Below are 14002 nucleotides of genomic sequence, written 5' to 3' on the forward strand. Positions count from 1 at the left end.
GTGCAGCCGAGCCGGCAGCGTGCCGGCGGTGGTCTTCCGGGCAGTGCAGTGGCGGTGGCAGGTCTTCCCGGGCGGTGGGGGTGAGCAGTCCGTCTCTCCATGTGGCCGGCGGGTTAAAGCCCACGGCTCCTCCTCCTTCGCACCGCTCCCCCCGAGCGGCACAGCTCTCACTTGCGCAGGGGGGTGGGTGGAGCAGCGCGCGCTGAGCGCGTGCTGGCCAGGTGGTGCCACGTGGTGCAGGTGGGCCAGCAGCATCCCGGGCGTCGGGCACACACACATTAGCTCTATAAGACGCACAGACATTTCCCCTTACTTTTGAGGGGGGGGGAGTGCATCTTATAGAGCGAAAAATACGGTACTTATTCATATCACAATCACGTGCTCAGTCTTTCAGAAACTAAGAACAAGTCATCACACTGTGGTAAAGGTATGACACTTATATGAACTGTTGACAAGTGCAAGCCAAACACATTTGAATTAATTACTACAAAGTTTTAAAACTGTCATCAGAAATGCATTTCTGGAAAAGGTAAAAAGGTTGTGAAAAAAGGCAAAAGATTTATATGATCTGAAGATAATTTTATATAAAAAGAAAAAAGACAGTGTTAGATGATGAAATGGAGCAATAGATGGAAGGAAGCGCATATTCTAACATTTTCATTTGAACAAGGAAATTTTGATTGGCACCATCAGCACCAAAGAGTTATTCTAATATCATTAAAATATTAAACGGCTTGGGTCCTGACTACCTGAAGGAGCACGTACGTCCATATATGCCCGCCCGCCCCCTGAGATCAGCGGGAGAGGCCCTTCTCCGGGAACCTTCCGTGAAGGAAATTAGGAGGATAGGTACTCGGAGGAGAGCTTTCTCTGCGGTGGCGCCCAATCTATGGAATGTGCTCCCCAGAGAGGTCCACCTGGCGCCGTCATTATTTGTTTTTCGGCGCCAGGTGAAGACCTTTTTATTCAAGCGTCATTTTAATTGTTAATGTTTTTTTTTATTTTAAAGTTTTTGGCCAGGGCGACTTATTTTATACAGTTACGTGTATTTTATATTGCTATTTATGTATTTTAATTTATTTATTTGTAAGCCGCCCCAAGGCTTCGGCGAATGGGGCGGCCTAGAAATTTTCTAAATAAATAAATAAATAAATAAATAAATAAATAAATAAAATATTAAATTGGTGAATTGTAATTTAAATGCAACTGCTTTGTTGTTATTTTATGCTGAATTAGAATCAACAGAAAACAAGTCAATATTAAGAAATCAGAATTCTTCTGTGAGTTCTAATTTAGTGTAGTTACTCAAAATGTGCATAGAAGAGATACTGGCTTTATTGTGAGATTTTGATATTATATGCAAGATTCCTATAAGATTCCTTGGTATTTTCTTTCTTTCTCTTTACAAAAATAATTTTAAAAGTTGTGAACAAAGAAAAATAGATTTTGCTATTGTCAAAGTGAAGGTGCAAAGTAAAATGTTGGTGAGAACTTAAAGACACTTTTAAAGAGAGATGTTTGTGCTGGCCAAGTAGTGCTGCAGTAGTAGATGCACAATGCTATCTTAACTTGTTGCATCCACTGTGGTAAAATCATGAAAGCTGAATCACAGCACTGTAGTTCTACCACCATTTTCTCATGCACTCTAGAAAATAACCTTCTGACAGCTTTCTTCTATTCTATGATGAACTATCCATAATATCTGCATGGCTACAGTCAAGCTACAAGTGGAATGTAGAGTTTTTGTTTGATTCTGAGAAAATCAGAAAAAAATAAAGCTGAGTCCACATAGAACAAAATGCACACTTTAAGTAGCAGCAGCAGCAATTAAGAGCTTGTACAACTTAGGTTTTTCCAAACACTAACAAAAACCATTTTAGGCAATTTTAACCGTACTGGCTTTCTTTGTTCTGCTAAGATTTTGCACGCCCCAAAAAGCTGATCTACAGATTAACTTTCTTATAGCAGTAGTTTGAGTTGGAAAGGAAGAGAAAGTCTGGCCTTCAGGAAGCAAACACAACCCTTATTTATTTATTTAAATTTTTTCTATACCAAAATCTCAATACAGTGTACAAAAATATGGTCAGTAAAGAGTTACAGATAGAACAGGGACCAGGGAATCTTCACTTCAAATCACCGCTCAACCATAAAACTAACTGGATGACCCTGAACTAGTCCTTATTTCTCAACTAACTTTAAAAGGTTCTTGTGAGGATAAGAGGGAATGGGAGGAAGAGAATATCATATATGCCAATCCAACCTCCATGGATGAAAGGAGTGATTAAAAATGTTGAAAGTAATAAATGAAATTAATGAATAGCCTTAGCTCTTGTAAACAAGAAATATGAACTAGCCCAAGGATTAAAAATTCTGGGGAGAAAGTTAGGGCTTTGTGCTTCTGACAAGCCATCATTTGGGGAAAACTAAGTTTCTAGAATGATTTCCATAGAAGTTACATAGCCAAAAGATCCAATTACATTTAACAGTGTAAGGAATATGGACATCTAGTTGCCCATTCCTGATTTTAAAATAAGATTTTTGTGTTAAAAGCCAACTGTTTTTATCAAGTTTTTACCACCATGTTCTCTAGATTACTTCATAGATTCAATTTTCACCCCTAACTCTCTCTCTCTCTCTTTTCTAGACCAAACATCTCTGATATGAGCTAGAGTTCAAAGTATAGGCATGGATGGTACTGCCTCAGGTGAGCTAGTGATTTCAGTGACTGCCAAAACAGGGCTTGTGTCTAATAATGGCCAAAATCACATGTCACAGTAAGCTACTCTGAGAATAAGCCATGGAATGTGGCTTATTAATCCACAAAGACAATAGCTTTTTAGCAGCTTGCTATAGTTTGTTTCTCCTTCAAGAGCCCTCTGTCCTCCAGGACAACACTGACACACTTCCCAGGGGTCTTTGCAGCCTGCTTATGATGGAAACTCTCCTCAGCTTCACATGAGATCAACAGAGGGTTTTAAGTTTCTAAGCCCTTATGAATATAAGGATGTACTCATAATTTATGGACCACAAGACTGCTTCTCTGCTATTGAACAAGCACATCCATATCCCCCTCTTGTCAATTTAATCTTCTTGAGTGAAACTCTCCCTCATACTCTGCAACAGGTTGCAAAAATTAAAGGATTTTCTCTGCCCTTATGAATGTGAGAATAGCACATCCCTCTTCCCAATGTCCTGCACAAGTCTACAAGACCACAAAACGCCCTGCCCATTATTTAGCTAAGCATACAGTTACTCCCTCCTTGTACATTTCCTTGTCAATTACATCCTCCGTTAAATGTTTCCCTTGCTAGTAAACACCTTCCATTTTAAAGGTTGCTACGTTTTCTACTAAACAAATTACCCCTACCCCTAAAATGCCTTCTTACTTGCAGCCACCTGCTGCTTTTGGCTTCCCCCACCATTGTACTTGTTGCTTCCTTCTACTGGTCTCTGCTGCTGTCCTTGTATATGAGGGTAACAGAGCAGTGTGCAGCACTAAACATATGCAGATTTCAAGGAATAGCAAGGATAGAATGGGTAAAGATGCACAAATTTTAAAGACATGATTGAGGAGAAAAATATGCAAAATCCCTAGCAGTGGACATTTACCCCTGCCCACTTTCACAGGATGGAAATGAAAATTGCAAACACATTCAGAATATTATCAGGTGCTCATTCTTCAAGATTTCTATGACAAAAATAAGAATTTATCCTAAAATGGAAGGCACTAAAAAGGACTGAGGGAGAACAGAGGTGGGACTACCAAAATCGCAAGGAGCCACAGTGGTTTTTGCTGTTCTTCCCAACAGCTCTATTCCCCACACTAATGAAAAAAACTGCTCTGCCTGAGATAAGCCACATTAAACAATCCTGGTGCAAGCCATAGGTTCTCAGATAAGCTTGTTTCTAAAAGAAATATTAACCCATGATGGGAAAAAAGCATTCTAGGTTCAACTGACTGTATATGAACAGTTCACAATGTATACAAGCATCTATGCTAAAATTTTGAGACCTTTCCATTAATCAAAGAAATATTAAAGCCATTGTAAACAGCACTGCAAACTTGGAGTGGAATGAAAACTCAAGTTTTATCATGCATGGTGTGTTTAAATGGGGATAAGGATTTATACGAGCCAATAAATGTTAAGTGTGGGCAAGTTCATAGGCATAATTTTGGAAAACCATTACAGAAATTCAACATGGAAGAAAAACTGTGGAACATAGGGCAGAACCAACTGTTGAAAGGATTATCAAACAGAACAGATGCACTGTTTTCATATTAAGGGAATATATATTTAATGCATTCTAGAATTATATCTGATTAATAAAATTTTATGTAGAGCCAATATATATATATCACTGTATCTACTCATACCTTTCCAAGATCTGCAGCCTGTCTTAAAATGCTTTGTTTGAGGTCTTCTGCTTTTTTCAGATGAAAAGAATTTCTTTGACTCTGGATGACAAACACTATTTCTTTCAGTTCTGTAAATCAAAATAAATAATAATTAAAAGGAACCAAAACCAGGTGTTACCAACACTACTGAAAGTAGCATACTCAATTAAACATCAATTAAACCAATCAACAAGGATGCTTGAACCCTAATAAAATTTATGGATGACAATATGAAAAAGCATTAATCTGACATGAAATAATAGCAATATCTTATTTATTCTTAACTTTGCTGAAACTTTCCACAGATATTTTAATTCAGAAACAGTGGGCTGTGAAAATTAAGATTCAGTAAAAACATTACAGTTCACACAAGGTGTACAGCAAATTGAATTGAAAAATTGTTTCTACACTGAGAATAAAGCAATTACCCTTTGGCCTAAAGTAAACAGTTTCTTCAGTTATTTTTGCAGAAGATGCATCATGCCCAGTAAAGACAACTCTAAGTTTGTGTCACTGATGCAAATGCACACTACCTTATGTTCTGTGAGGCATACATAATAGAACTTATTGGATTTTTTTTTTACAATGACACATCTTATCACTAGTTTGTAATAGCCTGATATCCACATGTTCAAATATTCTGTCATTTGAAAATATGTTGTGCAAAAGACATTGGTATCTTCCCACTGAAAAGTTGTATAGCAACTTATTATTCATTGAACTAATTGGTTGTTTGCTCATTCCCTGCAGGACAATGGAGATATAGAAATACAAAGTCCAAGGAGCAATCCTATGCATGTGAAGACAGAAAACAGTCATATAAGTCCCAAAAAGCTGGTGAAGAAGAGTGGTGGTGCCTCAGGACCATGACTGTACTTCATCATCAGTCAGGCACAGCTGGGGCCATCATGCAACTTAACCCAAGAAGGCTACATAGCCACCCTGGTCTTAAAGTATCATCCAAACACACCCAATGTCACAGTAGATAATATAAGTTAAATGGACAAGGCACCTGTTCTGGTATCAGGTAATTAACCTTTAGCACTCCTGCCTAAAACGGGGTTAGAAATTCATGCTGACAGAATTATATGACCTTTATAGAAATCTATGGTGTGGCTATACATGGAGTATCATATAAAGTTCTGTTCATCAAATCTCAAAAGATATTACAGAGCTGGAAAAGATGCAGAAATGGGTGACAAAAATTTGATCAAGCACCTTATTTATAATGCTGGACTGGGTAGGGTGGGAGGAGGTTGTTTAGAAAAAAATGTTTGCTGATTAAACAAACAAAAGTTCATAGAATTATGCATGGTGCAGAGAAGTGGAGTGAGGTATGTTGTCATCCTATACAAATAATACTAGAACTGATGGTCATCTAATTAAACTAATCAGCAAGAGATTCAAGACAGACCAAAGAAAATACTTCTTAACATTTAATTTAATTTGTGGATGTTTTGCCAGAATATGAACTGATTACCATAGCTGAGATGGTTTTAAAAGGGAATTCAAAGAAATTCATGGTGGATAGCATCTGTTGATGGCTAGTACTTCCGATGCAACCTCCAGGATCACAGGCAGTATGCTATTGAATAAAAGTTCTTGGGAGTAAGAACTAGAGAAAGCTGTTGCTTTGGAGTCAGCTTGTGAGCTTCCCAAAGGCATCTGGCTACCTACTATGGAGAACAAGGTTCTGAATTAGGTGGATGGATGGCTTGATCCAGAGTTTCTTCCTAAATTCTTAAGAATTTGTACTTAAGGCAGAACAAAAGGAGGTGCATAATCCTGTGGTCCAATCATAATAAGCTAGCAGTTATGTTTCCAATAGCAAAGAAATGGACTACACAGAAAAATATGACAATGTTCGAGATATAAATGACTGGATCTACTAGCCTAGTGACAACCTGAAATACTGAAAGGGTTTATTTACCTTTGCTTATTTTACTTGAGTTTCCATTTTTTTCAGATGTCTGCATTAAGAAAAGAAATATCACATCACAATGCAAACAGCATAACTGTATACATATAAAGCATTTAACGAATCCCTATGGATGCTAACAGGTTGTAATCACACCAAGCAGTCACAATTCATGTAAAATATTTTTTCTACAACAAAAACTATATAACATCACCATTTATGTAGTATATTTCCACTATTTAATGAGCTTAAGAGATATCAATATTTGCATGATCTAGAGGGAAAATAAACCACAGTGGTCTTTGTTTCCTCCCGGAGTGTACCAATCACAAATCCACCTGATTACCATAACTACCCTGGCCAGATTATGGATTGTTATGATATCTGAATGCAGCAAGCCAGGCTAGCAGAGGTGGTTCACTATCCATCCTGAAACTCATAGCTTGTGCATGGTTTGAAAATAACCCCAGCTACCTACTGGGTTCAAATATCATGACAACCCATAATTATGCTAATTAGATTGTTCACAACCAGCACACACAAAGAGGGGAAAGAAGCCCTGTAAAGTCAAGTCAGTATTATGATGAGCTGGTGCTAAAGGAGAGTATCATGCCTAAGCCAATGAATTTGTGACTAAGGTAAGAGTTAATTCCCTTTTTATATCCTTAGCTAGTGCAGTAAATCAGCCCTAGCAAAAATGAACTTATATAAAGTAAAACTGATTTTAAATTACATTATAGTTTATTAGAAATTTGAGGTCAGTATTCATCTGACCACTTACACCCACAGAGATTCTCTTCTACCTCATAGATACTGTGGCACAAGTGGTTGATCCAGCTAAGTCTATTGTGTAAGTGGGATGCACCAGTTAATGTAACAAAGATTTAGCACTTCAAAAGGGAAGTCCTGAAATGAGCAGAAATGCTGATTTCCTAACTGGAACAAGAATGCTGACCCACCCCATTCCAGAATTGAGTGAATTTAGTGTTCCCCAAGAGTGCTTAATTCTTTCTGCAAGCAGTAGGAGCAAAAGATACAGCAAGGGCTTACAGATTAATGAAAAGACCACCTCACTTAGAAGCATCTGTAGCCAAACACCTATGAGAATACTAATTTCAGGAAAAGCCAGAATTCCAAATTATATTGCCATCTAAATAAATATGAAAAAGTTGCTCCAGAGGGCAAAATAAATCCAGTAACTCCAAGATATGTATATTTGTGCCAAAATTTAAGCTTTGTGTTGCAGAGCAGAGTTCACAGTAACATCACCCAGGAAACCATGTTCTAAAAATATCTCAACTGCTCATCAGCAGCCACTAAACAAACTGAAATGGTGTATGGTTTTTGGGATTACCCACAGGTTGTGGTGACAAGTTAAGAGGAACCATTTCTTGAACTCTACCCAGAAAATCACAGCATTTCAAGAGGTCCAACAGAACAACTTAGGGTGGGGTCCTCCTACTATTACTAGCATTCCCCAGCCAGCAGTGTTGGGAATTTTAAGACTATTTGCAATGTGAACATACATAAGGTTATGCCCTTAGAAGTGCACACTTTTACCCCTAGGAGAGGCTACATATGCTCCAATATTCAAGTCATTGCCTGGGAGTCACATCCAGCTAAATGAAACCCTCCTGTTGGGCCATGACCACTCTCTCTCTGCTCCACTACCCTTTCCTTTATCTCCACCTTAAATCAGAGGCTCCCAGTAGACCCTGCCTCTCCAAATTTGCCACTGTGTAGGTTAACACAAAAACAGAAGCCACACTGTGAAACAAGTGGTGCAGTGTGGCTTGTAAGCCCAGAGCCCACAATATGCCCACAAAATGACCAGGCACATTATAGTTCTTTACCATCCTGGACCATCCTACAGGTCTCCCAGAAGGCATCACTGGAATGCTAAGGTTTCTCCCATTGCCTGCTGCTGTCACAAGATATTTTATATTTCCCATAGCTTGAATTTTACTTTTTTAAAAGGAGTATTTTTCTGAGATTGCAAAAGTGGGCTGTCAAGTCCTTTTTTGTGATCCCAATGGGGACATTCAGGAAGTAACCCTTTAAGAGCATCTGGTGATACTTTGCATGGACTACGTGTAGACACCTACTTTTCTAGAAAATGAAAAACAACAAAAAGAATTAGAGTAATTGAAAAAGTGAGAGCAGCCCAGGGTCACATGAACACCCCAAAACTCCCAAAGAGTTTGCTGTTGCTAGAACCTCATACCCACTTTCCTCAAGTGCCTCCAAAGTAGGCTTTGTAAAGGACTACAATGTTGCTTTTTGGAATATACATTTGTTGGCTGAAGTGCAAAGAATTTGGGTTAAAAAGGAACCTACTGCTATCTGCACATTTAATGGTTATAAAAAATGTAAAGAAAGAGGAGTAACTATTTATTTAAAGCTTTTATATACCATCCACTACAATCATCTTGGGATGGTTTTTACAATAAAAGACTATAGACCATCCCTCCAAGATAACACACAAGTGGATACTGCCACTGAGATGGAGAATAACGGCTTGAGAGCCCACTTTGTGTAGTCTGAGACAAATAATAAAAACAAAAAAGTCAAGCTATGGCAAAAGCAGGTTGCTTACCTGTAACTGATGTTCTTCGAGCGGCCATCTGTGTAGTCACACATATGGAGTGCTGCGCCTGCGCAGTGCCTTTGGCCGGAAGATTACAAGCTAACAGTTTATTTTGGCAGGAAAGCTCCGTTCCCTCTCCCCCACAGCCTATAAAGAGCGGAGCGTCCGCCATTTTGTTCAGTCTTTGACAACCAGACGGAAGCCCCCATGTGGAAAAAATGATTTCTAAAATAAGTTCTACCATGAACAGTATCGGTACCAAGACAACAATGAACAATATTGGTACCAAGAAATAATGATAACATTCGATAACGACAAAGGTACACTCACCGACACCGAGCGGGGCCAGCGGGTGGGTTGTGTGACTGCACAGAGGGCCACTCGAAGAACATCAGTTACAGGTAAGCAACCTGCTTTTCTTCGTCGTGGCCTCTGTACATCACACATATGGGTAGATTAACAAGCTTACCATAATGGAGGAGGGGAGGTGTCCTCAACGAAGAACAGATGAAAGAACGGCTCTGCCGAAGGAGCAATCCTGCCGAGCCTGAACGTCTAGAAGATAATGTCTGGCAAAAGTGCAAGGATTCACCCAAGTAGCAGCTCTACATACATCGTCAATCGGTATTCCCGATGCGAAGGCAGATGAAGCAGCCACAGCCCTAGTCGAATGGCCTCGAGGGGTTGTGGGCAAGTCGATGTTAGCCAGTTGGTAAGACAAAGTGATGGTATGAACTATCCACTTAAAAAGTCTCTGTGGAGTGACAGGGGTGCCTTGGTCCCTGGTAGCATATTTAACGAAAAGTCTATGTGAACGTCGAATAGACTCTGTCCTGGATCTATAGAAGGCTAAACAGCGCCAAACGTCAAGTGAATGTAGTGACCTTTCTAACAGAGTAGACGGAGCCGGAAAAAAGGAAGGTAAAATAACATCTTGTCCCATGTGAAAGGGTGTAGACACCTTAGGCAGAAAAGATGGATCAAGCCGCAGGACAACCTTTTCTCTGTGAAAATTGAGATAAGGTGGGTCTATGTGTAGAGCGCAGAGTTCACTGGCCCTCCAGGCTGAGGTAACCGCAACTAGGAATGCTGTTTTCCATGAGACAAAACGTAAATCTAAAATCTAAGTCTAAAATCGGACATAGGCCACCGTCCCGTTTGGGAACTGTAAAGTATCTAGAATAGAATCCATGAAGTCCGTCATATTGAGTTAGTTGACGAATCGCTCCTTTACGAAGAAGTTGTTGTATTTCATTGAGCAGTACTGGTGAGCAAGATGTAAACCTAATTGGACTCGATGGAGGAACGGTATCGAATTCTATCCTATAGCCGTGCTGTATGATAGATAATACCCATCCATCAGATGTGATGGACTCCCAAATGGGGAGTCAGCTTCGCAGCCGGTCCCCACATGAGAGGGGGGTGGGTATAGGATAGAGTAGAGGAATGGTTCGCCAGTCCCGTCATCGGTGCCTCCTGTCATCATATCAGCAGCCGCCCTGTTGGTAGCGTTGCTGGGGCTGTTGTCAGCGGCGTTGCTGTTGCTGCCTGTGCTGAGGCTGTTGCCTGGGATGGTAAGGCTGTCTGTAGGGCGGACAGGTCCATGGCCACTTACACCTCGGTTGCGACTGGAGCTCCATCCGTCGGGCCGTCATGTGGGACTCATGAAGTTTTTTGAGTTTATGGTCCGTTTTCGAATGGAAAAGCCCGGACCCATCAAAAGACATTTCCTCGATACGACGCTTGGTCTCTTCGGGAAAGTTGGCACTCCTCAGCCACGCATGCCTACAAAGAGAAACAGCACCGACCAAGGCCCTTGAGTTAGTGTCCACAAGATGCCTGGCTGTGGACAACTGTTGTACTGCGACGTGCATCGCCTCCTTGATCAATACTTTGGCCAATTCGCCTTGTTAGTCTGGGAGGGCCGAGACGACGTTGTGGAGGCATTGCATTATAAAATACTGGTATCTTGCCAACGTCGCCTCATAGTTCGAGATACACAGCCCCAAGCCTGAAGCTGCATAGACCCTCCTGGCCAGGGAGTCGATCTTGCGGCCCTCCTTGTCTCGCGGAGCGGTGTGGCTCCTCGCCTCTCTACCCTGGGAGGCCTGCACCACGACCGAGTTCAGCTTGGGGTGTCGGAGAAGGAATGGTATGTCCTCCTCCCGAACCCAGTACATAGCTTCATACCTCCGCGATGTTGGTTGAGGGTGAGAGGGCAAGTCCCAGGGCTGCATCATCGCCTACCGGAGGGTGGTGAACAGGGGCAGGACGATGGAGGTGGACTGCTCCCTGAGGACGACGTCATAGATTTTATCTGTAGATGGTCCTGGGCGCTGGACAGCGTCAATGTCCAGGGACCGGATGAGCCTGGACATCAGCTCTGCAAAAGAGACATGCGACTCGTCAGGTGATGCAGGACCCTGGGAGGTCACCCTGACGTCAGGAGAGGTGGAATCGACGTCCGAGTCATCGGAGTCCGCGCCGTAATACAGAGGAGCCGAAGAAGAGGACTCCACTGGCGAGACAGACCAGCTGCTTTCCTCCCGGGGAACTGGGGATGTGCGCCTCGGATCCAGCAGCAGCAGGTGATCATGAGAGCATGGTGGGGACCAATCCCTCGGCACGGGATAGTATCCGGTCAAGTATGGCTCGCCCCAAGATGAGTAGTAGAAGCAACGCCAGTCCTCGGATTGCTCGGATTGCTGCTCCCTGGAGCGACTCCGGTGGGCCCTGGGCAGGGATTCGACCACATCCGCCTTCAGTGTGGCCATGGGCATAGGTGTTGGTGACCTAGCCCTGGGGGAAGAGTCTTGAATTTCCCCGTCAGAGATCGACCCCCGCTGGAGAGATGGAAGTGGCTCGGCAGGGAGGTCAGCCACATGACGGGGAGACCCTTGAGGGGTGACCCTCATGGCTGCCTGGAGTACCGGCTCAGGTGGAGTCAGTACGGTGGTTGGCGCCACTACCGACGCTGTCGTCGAACCCGAGATGCAGTGTCGAGGCCGGTCCGGATCCCTCGACTTTTGGGCCGGTTTAGAAGGCTTCTCTTTCCTGGCCTTCTTAGTTGATTTGTCGGCATCAGCGTGCTTGCGCTTCTCGCATTTCTTTTTGGGAGAAGCTTGTAGGGCCCTCAAAGTAGAGGCACCCTCGTCTGACAGGCGCGAGGGCGGGACCACCGTAGCCGGGCCAGGCTTCAGAGCGGCGATGAGTGGGTTGGACTGCATAAGAGCCTGATCCCACAGGAGCCTCTGGAGGCGGTTCTCCTGATTTTTCCTGGCCTGCTTGGAGAAGGCCAGGCAATGGGAGCACTTGTCGGTCCTATGCCCCTCCCCCAAGCAGAGGAGGCATAGGTCGTGTGGGTCAGATGGAAACATCTTCGACCCGCATTCCGCACATCTGCGGAAAGCCGCTCGCTGCGCCATCGCAAGAAGAGGAAAAAAAGATAGTGCAGAAGGTAAGAATGTATTTTTGGTTTGTTTGTTTGTTTGTTTTTTTAGAAGAAGTAAGAAGGTAGAAAGGTAGAACAACAGAACTGTAGAAATAACTAGAGCTAACAAGAACTGTAGAAATAACTAGAGCTAACAAGAACTATCAGGGATATAAAACTGGGAATTAACAATAAGAAGAGGAAAAATAGGCTACGAGTAATGATCAAAGCGATAGTCGAAAGCGGCATGAGGCACAGTGAATGGCGGTCGCAAAGACTGAACAAAATGGCGGATGTTCCGCTCTTTATAGGCTGTGGGGGAGGGGGAGCGGAGTAAAATAAACTGTTAGCTTGTAATCTTCCGGCCAAAGGCACTGTGCAGGCACAGCACCCCATATGTGTGATGCACAGAGGCCACGACGAAGAACTATAAAACTGCTCAAAGGAGTTGTAGGAGGGAGTAAACAAAAATCTTTCCTTCAAATAGATGAAAACACAGATATAGAGCAAGTCAGAAGGAGCCTCCTGGATCATCCAGTCTGACCCCTGGCTCCAGCTGGCTGAACACCCTCACCAATGGGGCTTCAACTACCTCCCATCAAAGTTCATTCCATACCCTAAGGGTCCTACCTGTCGGGAAGTACTTCTTGGCATTGAATCTTGGGTTCCTGAACTTTGCTCCATTGGAACGCTTCCTGCCCTCCTGTGCAGGGGAAAACAGGTCTCTATCCACCTCCATGAGTCTCCTCTTCTCAAGGCTGAAAAGACCCAGTACCCTCAGTCTCACCAAATATGGCTTTCCCTGCAATCCAGCCACAATCCTTGTGGTCCTATGCTGCACCAACCGGGCTACATCCTTCCTGTAATGTGGAGCCCAGAAATGAACACAATACTCCAGTTGTGGGTGCACCAGAGTCATGTAGAGTGGCAGTGATACCTCTCTCAATCTAGAAGCCACGCTTCTGGCTATGCAACCAAGGGTGGCACTCGTCTTGACCACCTCCAGTTGACCAATACCTCAAGATCCCTTTCACAAGATACTATTTTGCATAGTATATTTCCTTATATATTAATTCTGCACACAACATGGTCATTGTTGTGGTAGAGTGCACAATCAGAAATGCATGTTATTTGTTCTCCTGGCAAATCAGCTGCAATTATGGTGTAGATTGTGCTGGTCTTAGCAAAGACTACTAGTGGGCTGAAGAATCCCTAGTATAGACTGCTGGGATGGTAAATGATCAGTAGAGTTCACCTACAAGACTCCCCTATCATTCTGCTCCTAAAGTATCTCTGCTGCTTCCTGATATTCTGTGTAGCAGCATCAAGTTTTCAACTCATTTTAAAGATTTTTGCACCTTAGCCCCTATTCCCCTCCCCTTCCACTTTTCACTTCCACTATTTACTCTCATGTCCCATCAACTCCATATATGTACTGTTTTATTCATACCTGAAAATAATGTATGTGAAGTGTTTTGAACACCTGTACTCTACTGCAACTTGCTCTTATTTTATTCCCATTCTAGTCTCTGGATTTTAGACATTTTTTAATGTTTAAAACAACCCGCTCCCCAGTGACATTTTGGTCTTTTCTCATTGTCAGCCTCTTGCATCTTTTCTGGTTTTGAGTAACATGCTGTCTAAAGTCCTAGATAGAAATAATGTCATTTT

The 14002-nt window shown here is 42.6% G+C and overlaps 1 protein-coding gene across 2 annotated transcripts in view; it reads right to left on the reverse strand.

Moving 5' to 3' along the window:
- The window catches only part of B3GLCT (beta 3-glucosyltransferase), a 173406-nt gene that overhangs the window by 96208 nt on the left and 63196 nt on the right, over positions 1-14002 (reverse strand). Inside the window, exons 5-6 of one of the 2 annotated variants that reach the window (XM_044441554.1) lie at positions 6327-6366; positions 4376-4485 (exon numbers count right to left, since the gene is read on the reverse strand). In XM_044441554.1, the coding sequence (XP_044297489.1) occupies positions 4376-4485; positions 6327-6366 (150 nt within the window). The remainder of the gene's footprint in view (positions 1-4375; positions 4486-6326; positions 6367-14002) is intronic. The other variant, XM_044441555.1, reaches the window with a different exon arrangement.

Source organism: Varanus komodoensis, unplaced genomic scaffold, assembly GCF_004798865.1.
Source record: "Varanus komodoensis strain SLA01 unplaced genomic scaffold, ASM479886v1 scaffold4, whole genome shotgun sequence".
In the NCBI taxonomy this organism is placed as follows: Eukaryota; Metazoa; Chordata; class Lepidosauria; order Squamata; family Varanidae; genus Varanus; species Varanus komodoensis.